This window comes from Sinocyclocheilus rhinocerous, unplaced genomic scaffold (assembly GCF_001515625.1).
Source record: "Sinocyclocheilus rhinocerous isolate Xijiao unplaced genomic scaffold, SAMN03320098_v1.1 scaffold174, whole genome shotgun sequence".
Lineage (NCBI taxonomy): Eukaryota > Metazoa > Chordata > Actinopteri > Cypriniformes > Cyprinidae > Sinocyclocheilus > Sinocyclocheilus rhinocerous.
In genome coordinates this window covers 706,572-730,875 of record NW_015646289.1, presented here as the reverse complement: position 1 = coordinate 730,875, position 24,304 = coordinate 706,572, and the positions used below count along the sequence as shown (strand labels likewise).

General features: G+C 38.5%; 1 protein-coding gene across 11 annotated transcripts in view; it reads right to left on the bottom strand.

The window, feature by feature from the left end:
• The window catches only part of LOC107707213 (teneurin-2-like), a 312,784-nt gene that overhangs the window by 72,466 nt on the left and 216,014 nt on the right, over nucleotides 1–24,304 (bottom strand). For all 11 annotated transcript variants that reach the window (XM_016511148.1, XM_016511146.1, XM_016511150.1 and 8 more), the window contains 2 exons: nucleotides 18,810–19,047; nucleotides 2,582–2,820 (listed from right to left, as the gene is read on the bottom strand). In XM_016511148.1, coding sequence (XP_016366634.1) covers nucleotides 2,582–2,820; nucleotides 18,810–19,047 — 477 coding nt within the window. The remainder of the gene's footprint in view (nucleotides 1–2,581; nucleotides 2,821–18,809; nucleotides 19,048–24,304) is intronic.

Sequence of the window (24,304 nt, the reverse complement as noted above, 5' to 3'; positions counted from 1 at the left end):
ATATATTAGGCAGCACAACTGTTTTCAAGATTGATAATAATAAGAAATGTTTCTTGGACAGCAATTTAGCATATTAAATTCAGAATCAGAAATATCACAAATCATGTGACACTGACTACTGAAAAAAAAATCAACAAGAATAAATTACATTTTAAAATATACTACAATTTAAATTTAAATAATAATAATAATATATTTTTTTTTAAGTGGCACTTTCAAGTATCACTTCAGTGTCCACACACTTTTTGAACCTTCCCCAGCTTCAATAAGTGGATATCTGTGTGGTTTTATCTGTGAGCTGAGTTTCAGACAGCACAAAAGAGCGTGGAGCACTGAAGGACTTGGGAAAGGCAGATGGGTAGTAGAATACACGTACAGCGATGCAGGCAGGAAGAACAAGGGCGTTTGTGCTGACTCCTGCACTTGCTGACTGCCCCATCTGTTGAGCAGGGTCCCCAGAGTGAAGAGGGGCACCGCGGGTCCATGTGACACATCTGCCCCTTGCTTGGGGCTCTTAAATAGAGACACAGACGGGACTGAGGCATCCTGCCAGAGCAAAACTCCCCAGCCCAGGTGTGCTTCTAATAGAGGCCACAGAAAGCCAACCTCTACCTCTGTGTCCGCTTTTGTCTGTCTATGTGGCTTTGTGTCTCTATCCTTGTCTCACTTTCTCTCTGATGTTCATTGAGAGTGTACCTTTTCTCATTTTCTCTTGCGTTCTCATGCTGTTCACACCCTCAGTATTAAACTCATCCAGTGTGAAGAGCGAGGACTCATTTCTGTTCTTTACTGGGGGTCCTTTACGATGCTCCGTGAGGTGCGAAGAGAAGGCCACCGCTTCTCCATTACCTGATAACTGACGTTAGCATAAACTCACAAAACACGAAACCAGAGAGGCCTTATTGAAAATAATAACACCCTCAAGCGTGTCCTTCACGGGCGCAGTGTGGGGTTAAAGACTCACGGCAGTGCTTTGCATTTAAAGTGTCCTCCACGATCAGAGGCCCACATTGTCTTTAGGTTGACATGGATATTGATAGAGTAAACGAGCACGTTGTAAATAGACTGAAATAATTATTCATGAGTATATGTAGTTTACATGATTAGTAATCTGAAATTTTAAACTGGACTAGTAACACAAAATAATACAAAATCCTCTGATTAAAGCAGTCCTCTGATTACAATTAGTACCTTCAATAGTGAGTTTCACTCATTCCACCTTTATTCAATTAATTCTTAAATAAACTAGCTGTTAAGAAGGTCTTGCTCCATCTTTGATTAATAAGCGAGAGCCCGGCTGTGGAATTGTTGTAACACATTACAATTCTAGCATTTATACCATAGACTGTATAAAAACATGGACGTAGTGTCCGTGACTTCACCCGTAGGTTTCTGAAGAGCGTTTTTGAAGCTCAAAGTGGGAGTCGGCCGTCGCCATCTTGGCATCGAAAATGGGCAAAGAGGCGGGAGCTGGTTGCTGAAACCACGCCCACCAAGCTCGACGGTGGTGACAGCAGCGGCAATCCACCTGTCACTCAAGTGGCCACGCCCTTAATTATGCAGAACTTTAAGGCTTAATATAATTTAAATGGATGAGTTATAAAAAAATTCACCCCCCTCACAGTTGTCATGAAGGGCAAAATTAGCTATATAGACCAAAACCACTTTTTGTACCAGGCTGTAAACATATTTTTTTTCTGCTGTAAAGTTGGGCATTTTAACATGGGGAGTCTATGAGACTGACTCCCTTTTGGAGCCAGCCTCTAGCGGCCAGTAGATGAATTGCAGTTTAAGTCCCTTCCGTGTTGGTTTCACGAGAGAGACTGGAAGGTTGCCGCTTGATTTATACATATCTATAATTAAATAAATAAATACCCTTTGCAAATGAACTCTGGGAAATGTAAGAAACATCTAAGCCCATGGAGTAGAAAAGAAATTAAATGGTAGCTGTCACTATTTTTTTGAGGTAACTGTATTATTTCAAAATTGTGACTGTATGTATCATAATGCCACTTTGGTAACACTTGAAGCTTTTATACATAGTGCATTACAAAGGTAATTATAATGTACACTGTAATGTCTTATATCTTTTCATAAATAACTGTGCTGAACTTAAAATGCATTATAATATTTGCAGATTCCTGGTTGTTTCTCATGTGTTTTAATGTACAATTATTCCTGAGATCATATGATGCAGTACAAAGCATAATTAATGCATTAAAATACTTTTATAATGCATTATATTTAAAGACTAAGCAAACTGTTACTGTAATTTTTTTGTTATTTTCAGCTCTAAAATATTTGATCAACTACAGAATTCTCTTTGCAAGCTTCTCTATAAAACTAATGATGAATAGCCTACTTAATCTCTATGTGGAATTCAATTATCTGCTTATTGCTATCACCGAATCAGTGTTTGTACAGATATAAGTGCTCATTATAATGCCTAAATGAGTCTCTCAATCGATTATAAAAAGAGATCCAAAAGAGAGACTTAACAGATGGAAGATGTACATCACAGTCAATAAAAAGCTCACTGAAAGGCTACAGACAAAAAAAAAGAAAGAATGAGGTATTTTACCGATGAAGTAGGACAGCAGAATGGCCAGCAGGGCGGCGGCAGCGATCGCCGACAGGGCGGCACATTTCCAGCTGCAGTACTTGGATGGCTTCTTCAGCTTGAAGGCGCTTCTGGAGAAGGTGTTTCTGGGTAGGAGCCGTGGTGGAGGAGAATATACTGTGCCGGACGTCAGGGGGTAACCCGGCGATGAGCTGCTAAAGAGAGGCGTGGTCCCTGAAGAGGTCTTAAACAGGAAATGCCTGCAGAAAAGAGAAAGATAAATAGCGCTTTTAGTATTTCAAGCACACGTGGAAGGTCACATCCATCCCTGGTATCAAATATCTTTACTGCGTCCCACCTTTCTAAGCTCTGAGGTACATGTGTGTTGTGTTGACCGCTGAGTGTCGCAGGCGCTTGTTGGGGGTGAAGGACAGTGTATGCAGCGCCTCAGTGTGGAGCAGTGGACATATGGCACACGAACACGCGTCACCGCAGGCCTGTCCCGGCCCACCGAGGGACACTTACACAACAAAGTCACTCAATAATTCAAAAGCCTCCGCTCCTTTCAGGCACAACAAACACATACTGTACAGAGACACACACTTCACTGAGACCATCCGCAGCGGTTTGATTTTCTGGTACGGGGTCATTTCCGTCGAGCTGATGAAAAGAAAAACTCTAGACAGGAGGATATTGCTGTGTATTTCACAGTGAGATTAATCATTACAGCCTCATAAACGGACTCTTGGCGCAGACAAACAGGATGTGATTTGTTAATATCCAGCCTCAGCACAGAGACTACCGTGAGACAGAACACACTCGGAGATAATCAGCGTTAAGCTTCCAAAAACACCATAAATGCAGTTCATAGACCACAGAGCCATGTAACAACAGTCTGGCAGGATTCCACAGAATGTTTTTCACTACGGTGTGCAATTCTGAAAGATCTAACAAATGCCTCATGAATCACTTTTACCCCTGACTAGATTTAAAACAGAATTGTTTCCAAAACACTCCTGCTACCCTTGCCTCCCATTGTTTGGACAAACAGCTGATACTGCCCTAAGTTGAAGCAAATAGAAGTTTGTTCGTTCGTTCTTTCTTTTGGTCTGTCTGTCTATTTATTTATTTATCGGTAGAAGTCTATTATTTCATGAGCTCAGTTTTTTTCATAGAATCTCATGTCATTATGGGTGCTCCGGGCTGCCACAGATAGTACTGTATAATAAAGGTGTAACAGTTTTTGCTTGTTGTACTTCCATGTGTTGTACATTTTTGAAAAATGCTACAAATTTGACACATTTTTAATTAAAATAATATTTTTGTAGACTAAAATTGCCATTTTAGTTTAGTTGTGCCCATTTAGTTGTTTTATTAAAGGTTTTTTTGCCATATCAGCTTTACAGGCTATAGATTCAACATTTAATAAATACATACAATACAATTAATACAAACGTTAAATAAAATCCATCATAGAGAATATATATATATATATATATATATATATATATATATGTAATTGATTCTGTATATACATAAATATAAAAGATAATTTAATTGTACTTGTGATTAAAATGTTTTTTTTTCTATTCTATAGAAATCGTCCTTCAAAGTTTGTCTTGACAAAAATCGTTGTCTCTTGACATTAAAAGATTAATGTTGCATTAGAGTAAAACTGACTAAAATTGATAATGACATTACAAAATATTTGCTAAATTTTAAATATATTTGTCAAAAACTCTGACAACAACAAAAATTTGTGACAAAATGAATTTGTGTGACACCTAGGTAGCAGGTTAAACAATGAAATGTATTTTAAACAGACAGTTCGCCCCAAATTAAGCACCATTATGTTGTTCTGAATGCAATTTATCTGTGAAAAATAAAAATATATAAAGAGTAGACACTGTTCTTACAATGAATGCATACAGTAAACACAAAAAAAGTCAAAAATCCTCTTAAAAGCACCAAACAGTTTGTATGACTTGTCAACTATATAGAAAGTCTACTGAAGCCACACAACAACATGGAAAAAATAAGTAGATAAAAATAATTAAATACATTAAAAAAGGTATTTTAATAAAAACTTTGAATATGCTTAAGTGAGAACGAGAGCTGCATCAGAAGTCAGTTTTCTCTTTGCGGTGCACAGTAGGAAGAAAGTAAGTCAGACAGGAGGTTGAGTAAATGATGACAGGATTAATATTTATTGATATTTAACACCGGAAAAAAATGACACGCTTTACCTTTAAGAAATGATATCACTCGGAAAGTAAGTGTCAGAGCGGTCTCTCTGGTGTCACACTGGTATTTCTCCAGTCTCTCTTCTGTGCTGCTCTCATTAGTGGTGATACTCGCTAACATAGCCTTAATGCTACAATAGATTATTGATGAAACTTGTACAATTTAGCATTGTACTTAAATAATTTAGCAGTTAATTACTGCTCTGAGCCCCATGCTGGTGTTTCCTGCCCTGCAAATGAGGACTTTAGTCTCACACAAAGCCCGGTCGCGCCAGCAGCACGGATGCAGTTTTAAAAAGAGATGTAGTGTAAAATGGATTAGCTGCGGTCACGTTGCTGTTGTGATTAGCGTAGGGTCGTGGGGTTTGTCATGTTCTATCAGGTCCCGTTCTCTATTAAGACCAAATCGAGAGGCTGAGAGCTTTTCTGCGGTCAGGTATCTGCCTTAGAGGCTTGTCTCTGGACCGGCCCCCACAGCCTACCCCCCAGATACATCCGTCCCTCATACCTCTAACCTACAAGGGAAACGGCCACAGGCTGCTCACTCCTGTGATCTTTAATAGCCTCTTTCCACAAGATGCCTTCCAATATCTCTGGACACGTTCCAGCGGCGGATTCCATTTCCAGAGCTGATTTTTGTTCCGTCGTGCTCCAGCCCTTCCATTACCCCCATCTCTTATCGGCCTATCCCCATACATCTCACACTCACCCATGGATGGACAGACTGAACCCCCCTGGAATCTGGCCTGATGGGACTACTGGGGTCAGTGCCTAACGAACCCATCACCGAGGGATTTTTTAAGTTTTAACCTACAGTGCACATACAGTGCACTCTTAAATTCTGTACATTTACACAAGAGAACATGACCAGATACTACTACAGAATATTGACAGTATTACAATACATATTACACATTATAGAGAAAACTAGTGGCATTGTGTCTAAAATTTAAGTTCTAAACAAAGAAATAGAAAGAGTGTTATGGTAGTATGCCTTTCCTAATTCACTAAGGCATTAGATTCATTGCTGAATATACCAGTGTTTAAAAAAAAATTGGTTGAATGAATAATTCAATTACTAACTCATAACTAGTCACTTTTTGGTTTGTGAATAAGTGTTTTTGAATGAATCATTTACGTAAATGATTCAAAGACTACCTCATAGAGGCAGCCACTCATTTAGTTCCTGAATGAATCAGCAGGCTAAAATGAATCAGTTGACTACATGATTCAATGACTCATTTATAAAGTCACTTGTTTCATTCTGAATCTGTTTTGAATGAGTTAGACAATCAATGATTTCATGACTCACTCATAAAGATAGTGGGTATATTTAGAATAGCATACTAGCAGAATATGCTTACTATTTCAGCCAATGTTTTAATTTAAGATAAATATTATTAAATTAATCACTCAAAGACAGTCACTTGTTTTGTTCCTGAATGAATCAATGCTTTTGATGGAAGTTGAGTAAATGATTCAATGACTCATTCGAAGACAGTCACTTGTTTCCTTCCTAAGGAATCAGTGTTTTTGAAGAAATCACTTGCATATATGCGTCAATTACTTCACTCATAAACACAGTCACGTGTCGCCACCTACAGGTGAAATGAGTAAAAATCTCCACCACTAATATACAGATTTACAATATGTCTGAAATACACAAACACAGACAAATGGAGTTAAACAAACAGTGAAAAATACCAGTATTGGTAGATTGTATACCAGCACTCACAGCAAAGACACCCCTTTAGTTCTCACATTTAATTTGTCCTATTAAGAATATCTGATGCCTTAAAAAAACACACACACTTCTCTAAGGCATGACTCCATAACCACCACATTTGTCTCTCGCCACAAGCCTATAGAGAAAATAAACCTCAGAAGAAATACAAAAGAAAAAGATAGAGGTCTGTCCTTCTCAAAAGCCACTAAGGGAGAGACAGAGAGAGTGAGAGCAGGTTGTTAAACGTAATGAATGGTAATAAATTATAATAATGCAGCAGTTTAATGAATGGAGGCCACATGGAGGATTCCACATGGTGGCTTTACATAACAAAGCTGTTTTTCCCCAGCTGAGGGTGACATCTACACTGCCTTAGGCCTCACTGACTCACACACACATGTATAACACATACACACAGTAGTGCACAAACACATGCAGAGCTTGAATAATTGTGTGCATGAACCAGGAAGCTCGGTCAACAGCGGAAAAAAGTGGAATCTCGCATTTCTTCGTATTCACATTCGCTCTCTGTAATATTCTTTCCGCCCTTCTCACTTCCCCAATTGATGGTGTGATGCCACAGGCGATACCTCCACCTCCAGCTTCATGCCTTTATCGGAACCCGCGTCGTCTCCCTTCGTACCTTCCTGTCAGGTGCGACCGTGCACAAACTGTAAAGGGAAGCTAGCAGGTTACAGGTAGGCAGTAATCAGGCCTGCAATGAGCAGCAGAGTGACAGGAAGGCAGCCGAAGTGCACGTCTAAAAATACAGCTTCGCTTCCTGCGGGCCGCCTCCGTGTCATTCCGCCACTGTCTGAAGTCGGGCGACTCGCAAGGTCAAGTCAGTCACTTAAATGCCAAATCATTTTTACCCACACAGAAGGTTGCAGCCACTAATTTGCCAGCTGACAGGGGTGACGGAGGGAAATTAATTAAGGTCATTTTGGAAGCGCGTGCGCTCGAGTTGAAGTGTAACTCATAGCTATTGGCTGAATCTCTATTGAAAGCTCATTTCATCTCGGGATGGTAAGGGGAAGCCGAATGCGGATGGAGTGGCTTAATTGTGAAATGAAATTAAAATGCTCGATTTACACGGCGTGCTTAATTGACAGTGATTTATGTCGAGCATTGTTTGGGAGGGAAGCTGGGGGAAGAGTTGAAGCCAACTGAGATGATGGGAGACGTGAGAGAGAGAGAGAGAGAGAAATGAGGCCAGACCAGGGGGCGGACAGGAAATAAAGAGAGGCCAGATTGAGCCCAAAAAAGGAGTGCTGACAGGGTGGGGTTATGCAGAGGACAGTCTGAAGATAATGGCAGTTTTGCACTTTTCAAAGTCCACGGGGACTGAGAAACCAGGGACATAATGATCTGAAGGAAGAACATGACTTATTTACTGGGAGACAGGAAGTGAGAGGAGCACAGAAAGACAGAACAACAAGAGAAGGAGAGGAGACAAGGAGAGGAAACGAATTGAGAGGAGACAAAACAATATGAAGCCAGATGAAGAGACAAGAAATGAGACAAGAGGAGATAAAGGGGGTGATATGACAAGAGGAGAAGAGCTGAGAGGAGACAAGGAATGATGGAAAATGTGGAAAGAAGACAACTTAGGAGATGACATAGGAGGAAATAAGCAAGGAAATAAGGAAATGTGAGAAGACGAGATGAGGACATTGGAAACAGGACAAGAGAAAACAAAGACGAAACAAAGGCACTGGAATAGAAAAGATCAGATGAGGAGAAAAAAGCTTGAGATGAGTTGAGATGAGACCTGATGATATAAGATGAGGAGAGCAGAGGAAGACAGGAGAGGTGTCAAGACAAGAGGAAAAGAGCTGGGAGGAGATGAGATGAGACAAGATGATGTGAGGCCAGAAGAGATGAGACAAGATGAGATAAAATAAAGAAATGAGAGGAACCAAGAGGTAAGGACATAGGAGATAGGACAAGAGAAGAGGAAATGGACTTAATGAACTAGAGGATATCAGATGAGAGAAGAGGACATAAAATTATACACAATGAGACGAAGGGAAACAATGAGACCTAAAGAGACAATAGAGGAGTCAAGACGACATGGGTCAGTGAGGAGAGGCAAAGAAATAGATGAGACAAGATGATGTGAGGCCAGAAGAGATGAGACAAGATGAGATAAAATAAAGAAATGAGAGGAACCAAGAGGTAAGGACATAGGAGATAGGACAAGAGAAGAGGAAATGGACTTAATGAACTAGAGGATATCAGATGAGAGAAGAGGACATAAAATTATACACAATGAGACGAAGGGAAACAATGAGACCTAAAGAGACAATAGAGGAGTCAAGACAACATGGGTCAGTGAGGAGAGGCAAAGAAATGAGAAGAGAAACAATGACGAGACAAGTGATGAAATGAGCTGATATGAGAGGAGATGAGACAAGAAGAGATGAACCAAAGCGAGGAGACTAAAGAGGACAAAGGATACAAGAAGAGAATATGAAATAAATGAACTAGAGAAGATGAGATGAGATGACATGAGGCGAGGCCAGGAGATGATGAAGAGAAGAGAAGAGAAGAGAAGAGAAGAGAATGAAACAAAGAAAGGAGATAAGCTCAGGTACTTTCTGTAAGTTCTCTGCAGGCGCTGATGAAGTCATTGTTGAGGTCATTGTATGTGTCGTGGGCAAGAGCTGATTAATGACCATGTCTCAGTCAGACAGGTGTGTGTTCTCACTTTATATGTGTGTGTGTGTGTGTGTGTGTCACTCAGCCCTGTTAAATATGCATTGCTGAAAACAGCCCCTGCCACTCATTAGTTGTGACAGCCCCAGAAGACCCCTCATCACCAAACATGTAGTTAGTGTCAGACTCCAGTGTTTATTTATTCATTTTTAACTTTCCATTTCCAGATCTATCCCTCATTTAACTGTCTGATCTCACACTCACTGCCCACACACCTCTTGATTGACACCCTCATTATATACATCACTTTTCCACTTTAAATAACCAACATCAGCGCCTATCAAGACAGGTAAGTGACCGCGGTCATGAAATACCTCTATGTGTATGCTGTAATAGGAGTAAAATACTTTTTTAACTGCTTTTTCTTTTTTGGAACACCCACATCCCAAAACACCCAGCATGAGAACAGACAGTTCACTGAGACAAGTTTCTCCCTGACCTGAATCACACTTTGTTCAGTTTTGTTAAACTTTGCTTCTCTCCACATTCTCCTCCTGCAATCCAACTATTGGGCGATGGGTAGTCTAAACACCAAAACAAAGGTCTCCAAAAACTTTTCTAATTATATTTGCTGGGATTGCTGCACCATATCCAGAATTTGATCTGCATGCGGCACGAGCAGAGAGAGGGCCCATAAATCTTCAGCGAGCTACGGGCACCTGTATTCTGATTGGCTCCCGTTAGGATAACAAATTGGCCTCGGAGCGCAGCTGAGAATTTAAATCTGCCCCACACAGATACCTTGGCAACCACTGATGAAGTCTGAGAGAGAACGAGAAAGAGGGAGGGGGGAGAATAGAGGGAAAGAAAGAAAAGAGGCAAAGAGAAGCAGAGATTTGCATTGTTCACTTCTCAGCCTGAGCTCGGGAATTCAAACAATTTTCTTTTAGGACAATTTTCCTACTTTTATTCTCCCTTAAAAGCTGCATTTATAACCTAAAATTGCACAACAATTCTCCTTGCCTCTTTTTCTGAGAAAAAATAAAAAAAGTAAACTATGCAAACTGCATTTTCATGAAGGACAAAAGTAGAACTTGCCACAAAATGTGCAATAAAGACCAATCATAATTCAGTATGCAAATAATACAGTGGCATCATTAAGGTGCTTTCAAATTTACTGTCTGTATTTTCACAGGTGAAATCCAGTGATTTGAATAGGGATCCACCCAAACTGGAACCACGTGAAGGCAATAAAATTCCCAAATGCAGATTTCACCTAGACTCCCTGCGCTGACCATCAGAGAACTGCATCGGTTTGAAATTCAAAGGATTTGGCTTCATACCTCACTACACTACTGAAAATAAACAGTGAACCCAGCTGTGTGTTATAGGTTTTGTTTATATTCAGGTTTTCATTTCTTATATTTTTAAGTTTGTCATAATAATGACTACTGTTTTGTCATGTGACTCTCTGAGCCCCTCGCATGATCTTGTCATGTGATTCCTTGGCTTCATGCATCGTGTTTTCAATGGTACATTGTCTTGTCAGGTGAATTTCAGTTCTGACTTGTGATTGGTTCATTGTATTGATTACTCTTAGTCTTTAGTCCTTGCGTACAGAAAGCGCTCATGTTTCCTTTGTCTCTTGTCTAGCTTTGTTGTTGTAACTCGCTACATACTCGCTACATTTCTGTACGCATAAAAAAAAAAGGGGAAGTCGTGGCCTAATGGTTAGAGAGTCGGACTCGTAACCCAAAGGTTGCGGGTTCGAGTCTCGTACCGGCAGGGATTGTAGGTGGGGGGAGTGAATGTACAGCGCTCTCTCCCACCTTCAATACCACAACTGAGGTGCCCTTGAGCAAGGCACCGAACCCCCAACTGCTCCCCGGGCGCCGCAGCAAAAAATGGCTGCCCACTGCTCTGGGTGTGTGTGTGTTCACTGCTGTGTGTGTGCACTTTGGATGGGATAAATGCAGAGCACTAATTCAGAGTATGGGTCACCATACTTGGCCACATGTCACTTCACTTCACTTCACTTCGCTATTGGTGAGTTGTGTCTAGTCTGTTAATGTTCAAGTCAGGTCAAGTCAAGTCAAGTCGAGTCTATTCCAGTCCATGTCACGGTTTTGATTTTGGTTGATCTGTATCTGATTCACATTTATTATAAAACTACACTTGGGTTCTCAACCTCAACTCGCGTTCAGTGGAATATACATTACAGGACCTTTTCTGCCTGTGAAATTTTGCTGAAATTTTGCTAATTTGCTAATTTTGACCACATATTTATTGTCAGTAAGATTTGAAATGAAACAAGTTTACAAATTATTCTTTAAATGCACCTAATGTGTTACTGCTAGCTTTAGCACATTTAGTCCCTTCCCTTAGTAGTCAGAAGTATGTGAAACTGGACGTTTTAAGTCATCGAGAGATTTTCACGTTAATCTTTGAATAAACTTAAACACATCTACCACAATGTCTTGTATCACTGCATCTAGTCAAATTAAATACTAATACTAAAAATACTGAAATACTAAAAATATACGAGTAGAGTCTGTACATGAAGTGGTTGTGCTGAAATAAAGCGCTATAATTAAAGGGGTCATATGATGCGATTTCAAGTTTTCCTTGTGTACTGCATCATTACTGTGTCTGTCACGCGACTCTGTTTCCCTTTCGGGCTCTGTCTTTACATTTATTTTGAAAGATGAAGCTCGCGATTATGGTAAGGGGCGTTACATTTTCCAACGAGTGCTTGCGTTGTTTGGCCAATCACAATGCACTGGGTCAGCTGGCCAATCAGAGCAGACTGCGCTTGTCGGAAGGAGGGACTTTGTAGAAAACGAAGCGTTTGAGAGAGGCGGGGCATAAAGGACCTACAATAATGTACAGTATTTGAAAAATAATGTGTTTTTTGAACATTAAAGCATGTCAACATATTCTGTTATATCAAATACACAAAATAATGATCTTTAAAAAAGCATCATATGACCCCTTTAAACATTCACAAGAATCATCTTCTGAGGTCAAAAATTACCAAATTGCCAATTAGAGGTGAAATGATGCAGAATGGATGCTGCAACATCAAATAACCGCAGAGGCAATCTGGTTCAAGGAGTTCACGGACCTGTGAACGTGTGCACAGCATATCGCACAAGTCAAATTGAATCTCTGATATCTGCACAAACAGACAAATCAAATTCTCTCGTGGCACACGGACTCAAACGGCACTTTAAGAAGTTGACACAGGACCCTGCTGCAAACACACACAAAAACAAACACCAGCCAGGCTGTAACCACAACACACACCTCCAAAAACATCCCCCACGCCGTGCATGTGAAAGCCCTCTTCTTTGGCTCAATTGTGATATTGCGACCTGCTTTGGAATCTAATTTGAGTGTGCACGAGTCTGTATGGAAGGAGAAGAGAGCAGCTCGCGGCGTCCTGAGATGAGAACAAAATTGAAGCAGGCATCAGCTGGTGAAGAGGCCTCACTCCATGATTGGAAATAAGCCTTCCATGGACCGGGCCATCTTCAGTCATTTATGCTGCCGAAAACTGATTCCACCCTCCTCCTTGTTTTCCGATATCTCCCTCTCACTCCTTCCCAGCCGAAGCAATCTTTCGGATTCCTCCCCCTTTCCCCCCAGCTTGTCTCTCTCCTCTCCCTCTACCTGTCTGACAACTGCATACTTTGGCAATCAATCTTGCGGTACTGGCAGCTGTGCAGGCACCTCTCAGAGAAAGGTTTGCTTTACTACTTTAGCAGGAAAGGCCTGACCTATAAAATAACAGAATTTACATAGAGGACATACACACACACACACACACACACACACACACAGAGCGAGTGAGTGAGTTGTGTGTTCCTGTCTAAATGGCTCAGGGTGTTAATCTGTAGGTGGAATATTCAGGGTAATCAATCTAAACCCCTTTAAAAGTCATCCACCTAAAGAGAAACAGGCATGACCTCCAATTCCAAGAAGAACGAAAAATATTCTTTGCTTTTAAATGCCATACTCACTCTTTCTCAGTCACAAGACCATCCGGATGGCCACACAGAGAGATTATATTCCCATACGCCTTCTATAGCAGGGGTCATTTTAGACAAAAAGTTATAATCAATGATGTGAGAGATGAATGTTAAATTGAGTTGTTCATTGTTTGAAATATATACATGTCATACATTTGCATGTTGATATAAACAAACGGCACAAATTCATCAGATAAACTAACTGTTGCACATGTAAACTGGATCTCTTCGGGTTTTTAACCACTACACGGGTCAGAGACACTACAAACACAATTTACACACTTTACATTAAAGCCTACTAGGTTTGAAATAAAATCACAATGGATTCAGAGTTAGACATGGAGCAATGCATTTACAAAACAAAACGAACAAAAAAACAGAAAACAGTATGTTTAATAAAATGTATGTTTAATATATTAGTTAAAGTTACAAATAAATAATAATTAAAATAAATGTAAAGTACTAACTTAAATAATTAAAGAACCAAATTAATTCATATTTAATATAATTCATAATTAATTCATAGTTCAGCAATATACCTGCAAAATATTAGAAGCTTTTAAAACAAATGCACAGACTGTCTGCATTTATTTGAATGAAAAAGCCCTTTGAAAATAAACAATAATCAATTTGGAAAAAGTGAAAGCCAGGCCATTAAAAAAAAGAAAGAAATAACAGGAGATAAAGAAAAACACGAAGTGAAGAGAAGTGATCCATTCATCCTATGGGAACTCATGTCATTCCCAGCTCCCAACTGACTATACACTGCACAGTGCACCACTCACAAATGAACTTATTTGTCCATGAAAAAGTAACTAGAAAAGTGCAGACCAAAAGCTTCCCCTGAAACTCTCATAAGCGTGGCGTCACAGGAGGCTGCTGTTGCATTACAAGGCTGGAGATTTTCCTCCCAACTTTCTCTCTTTGGTTTATAAAACTGCAGATGTGGATTTGGTCAGTGTTTTTCTCCTGTAGAGGGAGAGGCAGGCAGTGTGTGAAAATGCTCTCTCTGTTGCTGTTGATACAAAAATAAAAATAGGCCTATTAAGTTTAGTGTGTTGGCTTAGTGCTGTGTGACCCACAGGCAGGAGGAGATGAGCCTCTGCAGACACAGACTTCTTGAGCCTCCATCTCTCCACACTGAGGACCTGTCTGTCCATGTGACATTCTGTGCTATTTACACAGCTGAACACATCTCTGATCTATTCGGCTACTTAATGTGCGGGATTCCCTTTTTAAGCATAATATGGCAGCAATTTTTTTTTTATTATTACATATTTGCTTTCATATCAAATTGCCTTTTATATTCTTATAAGGATCATTATTTTCCCCCTGAAGTCAGCTTATAACAACTGTCAAGGTTTATTGCACCAAAAACACATCTTAATTTAGATTCACATGACCATTTTCCACCTATCAAGGGGTGTTTACCCTGACAGTTGTTTGCAAAAAAAATAAAAATACAATGACTGGAAGAGATTTCTTTTCAATGAAAGTAATTGAAATGTACCCAGCAATTTAGGGCGAAAACTGGACCGCAAACCTCCAGAGATAAAATTAAGGTAATAAACAGCATAAATGGGGCATCAGAATTAAACAGACTGCTTTTGCTACTGCAGCTACTGTACCTTAAAATTACTGAGAAACTGAGCATTTTATGCATTATTATTTTACAAAAGAGGGGCCAAATCTCTCAAAAAATCTCTGGGGACAACATACAAACACAACACTAATATAATATGTAATATGAAAACAAGTTTAAACTCAAAATTGAATTTTAATCTAGTAATACAAAATGTTAATTTCATAGTTTAATGTTTATTCTAGGAATATGGTGACATTAACTTTAATATATTTTTCCCCATTATTTATTGAGTTTATTCTCAGGACAAAATGCCTTAAATCTTGTGGGAAAAAAAAATATTCTGAAAATATAACTTATTTAATATAGCTATTCTCACAATTTTATTTACATTTTTTTTCGTAAAAAAAAATAATGGGGCAAAATAATGACCATATAAGAATATATAATAATAACAATAATAATATATAATAATAATGTATTTATTTATTTCACCTGGACTCTAATCCACTTCTAGAGTATTTTAAAGGGATATTTCAAAAGTCAAATTTTACCATTATTTAAACAATTAAATTATGTCACTCCAATGCCCATATGCTGCTTTTTTTTTTTTACACAACATGATGGTGGGTAAAAAATTACAGTGCTTTAATTTTGGGGTGAACTATTTCTTTAGCACATAATGACATGTAAAAGAGCTTGTGGATCACTGTCTCTGAGGTTAACACTTGTGACCATATAGTGAAGTGATCAGGCACTTGCAGGATTCCACTGAGAAGGCCCACAAACCCGCCTGTTGCCCAGGAATGGTGTGTGTGATGCTGGTCAATGCCAGCACAGATCCTGGGTGGCCTGCTGGTGGTCCAATCTGCACTCGTCAGTTCTCTATATCACGCATGCTCGTCACACTTCAGAGCCTCCGCAAATGTGATGAGTAATGCAGTTAATGAATGTGAATATATTGGAAATGAGTTTGTGAATTACACGTGCGTGTGTGACAGGTGGCCCATCTGCATTGACAGAACCCCAATTAAAAAGCTGCAGTGAGAGGGGCGGGGCCTGCTAGCAGGGGAACGGGGAGAGGGGCCAGAGTTTGGGCCGGTTTCCTGATTGAGTACATGTACAGTAAATGAGCATACTTTCCAGAAGGCCAACAATTCATTAAAAATGTTTTTTTTTATTGGTCTTATGGAGTATTCTAATTTGTTGAGATAGTGAGTTGGTGGGTTTTTGTTAAATGTGAGCCAAAATCATCACAATTAAAAGAACCAAAGACTTAAACTACTTCAGTCTGTGTGCATTGAATTTATTTAATACACGAGTTTCACAATTTGAGTTGAATTACTGAAATAAATTAACTTTTCCACGACATTCTAATTTATTGAGATGCACCTGTAGATACATACATACACATGAATACAGACTCAAGTTTGGAATAATTTAGATTTTGATGTTTTTGAAAGTCTTATGCTCATCAAGACTTGCATCTATGTATCAAAATTACAGTAATATTTTGAAATATTATTACAACTTAAGGCTGTTTTCTATTGCAATATATTTTAAAATGTAATTTATTCCTGTGATGACAAAGCTGAATTTTCAGCATCATTACTCCAGTCTTCAGTGTCACACGATCCTTCAGAAATCATTCTAATCTGCTGAAAAGAGCATAAGAGATTTCTTTAACATCCAAAAAAAAAAAAGGTTAGTGTGTGTGTGAATGTGTAAATAATGAAATATGCTTTGAGGTGTAGCGTTAATTCAAATTAAAATCCAGTCAAATGTGAGAATGACTAATTAAATATGGCACAAATTGTATTTATTAGCATATGAGCATAAACTATTTGAAATAATGAAGCTTAATAAATTGCATTTACAAACATCTTAATTCTAAACATTATAAACAATGGCAAGATCATGAACAAAACATAACGCTAGGTTTTCTGCTCTGATATTACATTCTATTGTACATTGTAGCTGTTTATCATTTTTCCCACTGGAAACTCACAGGGTTTTCAACCTTCAGGGGGCCCTGAGGGCATTCCAGGGGGTCCATGCAGAAAATAAATAAAGCATAAAGAGCTGAATTTTGGATGGCATGTTTATTAACCAATTTCTAAATAAAGATCTATTTGCATTTTATAATAAGTTTAATGTTCTTAATGAACGTTATTATAAAGCGTTACATAGAAAATTAGCATTTTAATACTGGGAGTCCCTATTATGGCTCAGGGTCTGGCTGGGGGGAGGCCTCTGGATCTGTAAAGATTGAAAAGCCCTGACACAGACCACACAAAACATCTTCTGGGTAAATTCTGATGAGGAAGATGCCGATGGGCGTGTCCACATAATCAGCAGCACAAAGAAGCCAATCAAACACAATGTCAGTGTATGCCCGGAGGTTACAGGCATATTGTCAGTGTATGTGTGCGTCACAGGGTGACCCTGAACTGAGCAAAACCTTGTCACTCTCCAATCCTGTACACAGCAGTCCCAAAGTACTCATGTCTGAGAGCTGCATGGCCCATGCTGACATACAGGACAGCCTTAATTACAGCCAGTCAGGAACCTGCAGTTCCAACAGGCCTGAGACCTGTCCTGGTGAATTAAACATGCAGCCCTGCCTCATGAATAGTGCATGTGAGTATGCTGCTTCTCTGATCTGGGAACAGAGGAGGTGACCCTCTGCCCAGCAGGAGAAACATACAGAGAAAGAAAGAGAGAGAGACTGTGAATGAGAAAGCTGAGGCACAGGGGTGAGTGAATGTGTACGCATGAGAGACAGAGCATTAGTATTTGAGGGAACTATGAATGCTAATACTCTAAAAGCCCTGCATGCATAATACAGTGTGCATGTGTGATCTGTACGCACACACTAGTGTATGTTTGTTTCACAATTTATTGAGCGTACTACATATTTGCAAGCACAGAAATAGAGAGAAATAGCCTACCCTACTATACACTTACCGTTCAAAAGTTCAAGAAAAGAACTCAGCAAGGACACATTTATAATTACTAAATACATTTATAATATAAAAAAGTTGTTTTCTACATTTATAATAAAAAAATGTTTCTTGAGTAGCAAACCAGCATATTACAATGATTTCTGAAGGATCATGTGAGACTGGAGACTGAAGTAATGGCTGCTGAAAATTCTGCTTTGCATCACAGGAGAAAATGACATTTTTTTACTGCCTTATCTATCAAATAAAAGCAGCTTTGGAGAACATACAGAAGAGACTTCTTTCAAACAAACAAACAAACAAAAACTTTTGTTTATATTGTAATACTATAGTATATAATTATGGAAATAAATGCAGAACTAGGCACTGTTTTCAAATTAGTTTTTACATTTAAAAACGACACATTTTTACCTATTTATTTACTTCTGCAATTTTAGAAAATTACAGAATTAAATGCAGAAATAGGTAAAAAAAAAATTATATGACTAGACCTGTCAAAATATCTAAACTGCTTCCACCCAACTAATAACACTCCTAGAATTTTAATAAAAACAACTCTTTGGATTGAGACACAATTTCTGTCACATTGCACTCAATAATCTTGCTCCCTGGGGGGCACAAATAGATTGTTTTGTCAGAATTAGGATATAACCTGCTATTAGAATGCTCCTTTCTGTGAGAAATGTGTCTCTAACCACTGTGTTTTTCACTGTGTGACAGTGAAGTTTCCTGAATGCAAAACTGTCATTTATTTCCATTTATACGACAGTTAGATTCGGTTCTCCAAACTGACTAGAAACAGTGTTTCAGGAGTGCTGAGGCAAAATGATAAACGAAAATACTTATTGTGTCTCATATTGTGTCTAAAATGTAAGCTACTCATTGTTAATTTCTTAATTATACAGGGCTGCTTTTCCCAAAAGCATCGTTAGCCAATTTTGCTCACCAGTTCTGTTACATTCTATTGGTAACGACTGAACTTGCGACCATGGTTGCTTTTGGGAAACGCACTCCAGATGTGTTGTGTGCAAAAAGTGGTCACTGACCTGGTCTCCAACGGGACGCTGCTGTTGAGCACCCAGCTGTCCTGCAGCTGCACTGACTCGGGTGTGGTGGGTCCTTCGCCCGGGGCGGACGGAGGGGCGTGGATGGGGTTGCGGCGGCCGCTCAGTGTGTTGCGATTGAGCGAGTTGGCAGAGGACTGGTGATGCGACAGCGTCTGGTGGTTGTGCGGTGGAGGGATGGGCGGCCGCAGGGTGGACTGGCTGTGATGGTTTGGAGCTCCTGGGGAAAAATGATCGAAAAACCCTTTTATCAGGCTGTCAATCAATTATCAATCGGCAATGTCAAAAACTGTGTTAAGCGATGCAGGAAATGCGAACGCAATAACGGCACTGTGAGGGTGAAGTGCAATCAGAATAAACATCAAATCAGGGACGAAAGGACGCTCTCGGTGATGACAGCCTGCCAAAGCTGATTGTGTTGTTATTCTTTCCTTCCAAATTCACATGCAGACGTTCTGAGGCGGCAGGAAGCCCCTAAAACACTCAACCACCCAGCTTGTTAAGACGCTTGTCAGACAGGAAACTCCTGTCTTCTCGTTTTGAGCTGCGCCGGCGTTGCTGGATGCTGTGTTTTCGTACCTCATGAAGCAGCATTAATTGACGTTGTTTGGCTCAGTGTAATCCTTAATGCAGCTTGAATTCGGTGCATGAATCTACAGGAAGCACCGGCTCTGTTTGACTTTTTTTTACCGTGAAACACTTTGTACACGTACACAACTGCGGTGCGAGGCTCTTCACTTCAGGGCTGCTTTGTATGAGGTAACCTGTGGTGCTCGGGAAACGTCTGGCATGTAATTTTAAAGCAAAAAGAAAACAAATCTCTCTATCATGTTACATTTATTACTCTTGTCTATCAGAGGAAAACTGAAAGAAAGCGGGGAGGAGGCCAGACAAGAAGCATCAAACATGCGCCTAATAATGTTTTCCCATGAAACACGGAGTAATGCAATAAAGATGAACCTCCCAATCCAAGTTTTCTTCCCACCAGCAACCAAAACCATTTCCATTTTCTCAGCCTGCCCATCTCATGCTTGTTGATCCATGACAGTTGCCTGAGAGCGAGCTCCACGGCCCGATCCCCTGTCTATTGCTGTCAGGCGTCTGATCAGTACGAGCAGATGGGCTAAAGGAATACATGAATCAGGCCTACGAAGAGACTCACATGCTTACTGCACTGCAAAAAAAGTGATTTTCTCAGTGTTTTTGTCTTATTTTTCAGTACAAATATCTGAACATTCTTAAATCAAGATATACCCCAAAATGAAAATTCTGTCATCATGTACTCATTGAATATTAAGTGAGTTTTTTCTTAAACCAAGAACAAATATGTGTCAATGGGGTAAGAAAAATCTGTTTTTCTTGTCTTGTTTTCTATTTGAAGTTTATTTTTTGACCATGTTAGCAGCAAATTTTTCTTGTTTTAAACATAAAATGTATTTTTTTTATTTTTTATTTTTTATTTTTTTTTAGAAAACAAGATTTAATGACAAGGTTAATGTAAAAATATTGAGTAAAAAAAAAAAAACTCAACAAAAATGCAAAGTACCATGGTACTTACTATCAGGCCCGTAACCAGCTATGAGGCCACCGAGGTCCGGACCTCGGTAAAATTTTCATGTTCAAAAATAAAATTTGTTCTTTGAATGACTAATTTGCTGTTAAACTCCTCATATGAATGCCTGCATGCCATGTATAATTCAGTTTAGACAGTTTGCAAGAATGTTTAGCGTCCCTGTTATGAAAATGATCGCTGCGAGACTCTGACGGAGTGAACAATGCTTGAGAGAGTTGTGAGTGAGGGCGCGGGCGCAGATCCAGCTATTATAACCGTTTTTGGACTTGTCTTTTCCACTTAATTTAACACTTTAGAAAGTTAATAAAGTATTAAGTTGCAGTTTAGAGTCAGCGATATATTTATCTTATCTTACTTGAAAAAGATTGGAAATAATTTTGGTTTATTTTTATTTATTTTTAGTTTTTAGTTTGTTTTAGCATCAATATCTGGCAACACATCTGGCACTTAAACTGAAAGCAATCAAAAAAGCCCATGGACAGGTTTTTGCTGACAGGATACGACATTCCTGACAAGGGAAACGCAAAAATTATCATGATATTTCATGTTCAAAAATAAAATTTGTTCTTTGAATGACTAATTTGCTGTTAAACTCCTCATATGAATGCCTGCATGCCATGTATAATTCAGTTTAGACAGTTTGCAAGAATGTTTAGCGTCCCTGTTATGAAAATGATCGCTGCGAGACTCTGACGGAGTGAACAATGCTTGAGAGAGTTGTGAGTGAGGGCGCGGGCGCAGATCCAGCTATTATAAGCATTTTTGGACTTGCATTTCCCACTTAATTTAACACTTGAGAAAGTTAATAAAGTAGGAAGTTGCAGTTTAGAGTCTGCGATATATTTATCTTATCTTACTTGAAAAAGATTGGAAATAATTTTGGTTTATTTTTATTTATTTTTAGTTTTTCATAACGACATGGGGGGTGAGTAAATGAGGACATCATTTTTATTTTTGGGTGAACTATCCCTTTAAATAACCCCTAGGCAAGGATAAAATAATTGAGACATGAGATACATATTACATGCATTATGTAATGATAATAATACATATTCAGATTAACTGAAATAATATGCAAGTATATACAATAAACAAACATGCTTTGGTAGATAATTGACCTTTTTATCTCATAATTATAACTATGTCATAATTTAGACTTTTTATCTGATAATTTAGACATGCCAATTTTGACTTTTTTATATTATAAATACACATTTTTTTGTCTTAATTATGATTTACCAAAGCATTTTTTTTAAGGGCTTTCATAGGAAAACACGATAAACATGATCCGATTTTGAAGATTTTCAGTATTTTGAATAGAATATTTCCTGCATTCCGGGTTATGATATTTGCATTTTATTTAATATTCATGTTTGAATCATTTAATTGATTTATACACTGGCAGTTCAGCAACAAGTATCATATATACTTTTAGAACTTAACAAATTTAACTTTACCTGCCACATATAACACTTACTCGGACATGAAAACTATGGAAACTTCCAAAATTTCCCTTTCTAGATTAAGGGGGTGACGCAATTTACCACCCCCACACATCTTACCCCACTCTCTCCTACATTCTGTTTCTTCCAAGTTTGCAGAATATAATTATAAAGGTGATTCTGCAGTGCTAAGGTGAAGTAAAGTTTAGTTGCTGTCTCTCATTAGCTCTATAGGTGTGCTGGAAATAGGTCTGGACATTGTTAACTTCTGTTTAAGGGTACTTTTGTTTTGTAACACTATGTATGGCTGTCTGGGGCCACAAGATGAATGCCTCTTCTTCTCTAGAGGCATGATCCCTGTAGCTGGAGTAAAAGTCCTCGTCAGCATGCTGCTATAACAGTGAATCTGGAAGACCAGGTGCAGGGTAAGAAAGGGCAGTGTACAGATGTTCAATGTGGAGGGAGGGGGGTGACCTCTTAACCCCAGAGAGACATTTAGCATCTGCCAATACACACTCAAACACCCTCCTGAGGATGTGTACACAAACCCACGGTCACACACACACATAAATATACATGCACAGAAACATTTAAGGACAGCAAAATAATTTAAACTCTAAATACCTGTTGGGAAGTTTGGGGGGTAACTAGCTAAACTAAACAAATACTGTAGCTCAGGTGCTGTTCAGTAGTAGCTTCTGTGTGAGCACTCTATAATATCATTAATAAACACATACTGCAATTCAAAAGTGTGGGGTTGCCATGATTATTTCATATTTTTGAAAGGAATGTCTTATGCTAAGACTGCATTTATTTGATCAAAAATACACTACAAACAGAAATCACATCAAATATTATTTACAATGTAAAAGGACTGTTTAATTTTTGTATATATTTATTTGAAATTTGTTCCTGTGATGCAAAGCTGAATTTTTAGCATCATTACTTATCTTCAGTGTCACATAATCCTTCAGAAATCATTCTGTGATGTGCTTTTCAGGATTCTTTGATGAATAAAGTCTGAAGGACAGCATTTATTTGAATTTTTTTAATAACATTATGCATGTCTTTAACCTTGCTGAATAAAGGTATCAATTTCTTTATATATTATGCACAAATATGAATTTAATTAATTTCTTTATATCTGATATAAATCTTACTGACCCCAAACTTTTGAAAAGTATTGTATACAACACAGCTTTTCACTGCCTCCAGCATCTCTAAGGAGAATTAAAGTGAATGTTATGACAAGTAAGATAATTACACTTACTCTTAAGTAGTGGTCGACCGATATTGTTTTTTTGACAGCACATACTTATACTTTAGATGACAAAGTATTTTTCACAAATAAATAAATATTTAATAAAAATATAATTAAAAAGGAAGTAAACACTGTAACCAACAGGGCACTCAGTATTCTGGGAAGTTTGTGTGCATTGAGAATCATATTTTTTCAAATAAAGCCAGGGTAACACTCATTTTACATACAGCACACAGTGAAAAAGACATGAATATGACAGTGAGCAAATGCATAAAGCACAGCATAATTTAAAATCACGAGTTTAAAGTTTAAAGCATTCAATTCACACGAACCGACCGTCACACAGAGAACACGCGATCATGCTGGATAAAAATGCACACTTCACAAGATCTCACAGCTGGATTCGACTAAGTTCGCAAGGTTTGTGAAATTAAATGTTCATTAGTCATTCAAAGATTTGTTTAAATGATATAAATGCGTATTTGCTGAATGCTACTAATTTATTACTAATAATATAAAAGCAGTCATTATAATACTTTTATTTAATTTAATTTTAATTCCTTTGTTTAACAGTTCTATCTGATTATAATGCTGACGGCAAACGAGAAAGTATTATAATGTAAATTATAATATAAAAGCAATCGTTAGAATACTTTTTGTATACATTAATTCCTTTGTTTAACTGTTCTATCTGATTATTAAACAGACTTCTATCCGTATTAGACAGAACTGTTAACCACGACAGTAAACAAGAGAGAGAATGTGAGCACTGTGTGCTCAGGCGCTGCCGCTCTCAGCGCCGTCAAAATAAAAGTCTGGTGCGCCGTCAAAATATAAGTCCCGCCTCGAACACATCGGCCAAGCAGAAAATCTTATCGGCTGATGCCGATATTTGAAAAATGCCAAATATCGGCCGATATATCGGCCTTGGCGATATATCGGTCGACCACTACTCTTAAGTCAACATAGATAAATGACGATCAATTTATTGAGTTTGCTCTATTGCTTGTTTACTGTGACAAAACATTAAACACAGCACTACTGAACAAGATAAATTATGGTTCAAACTACTCCCAGTTGTCAAGAGGACATTTTTATGAATCAGAGATAAGATATCATGCACAAGCTCAACAGAGCGTCTACTTTTGTGTCAGTACACTTTTTTTTTTTTTTTTTTTTAAACGAGAAAAAGTTGTTTGCC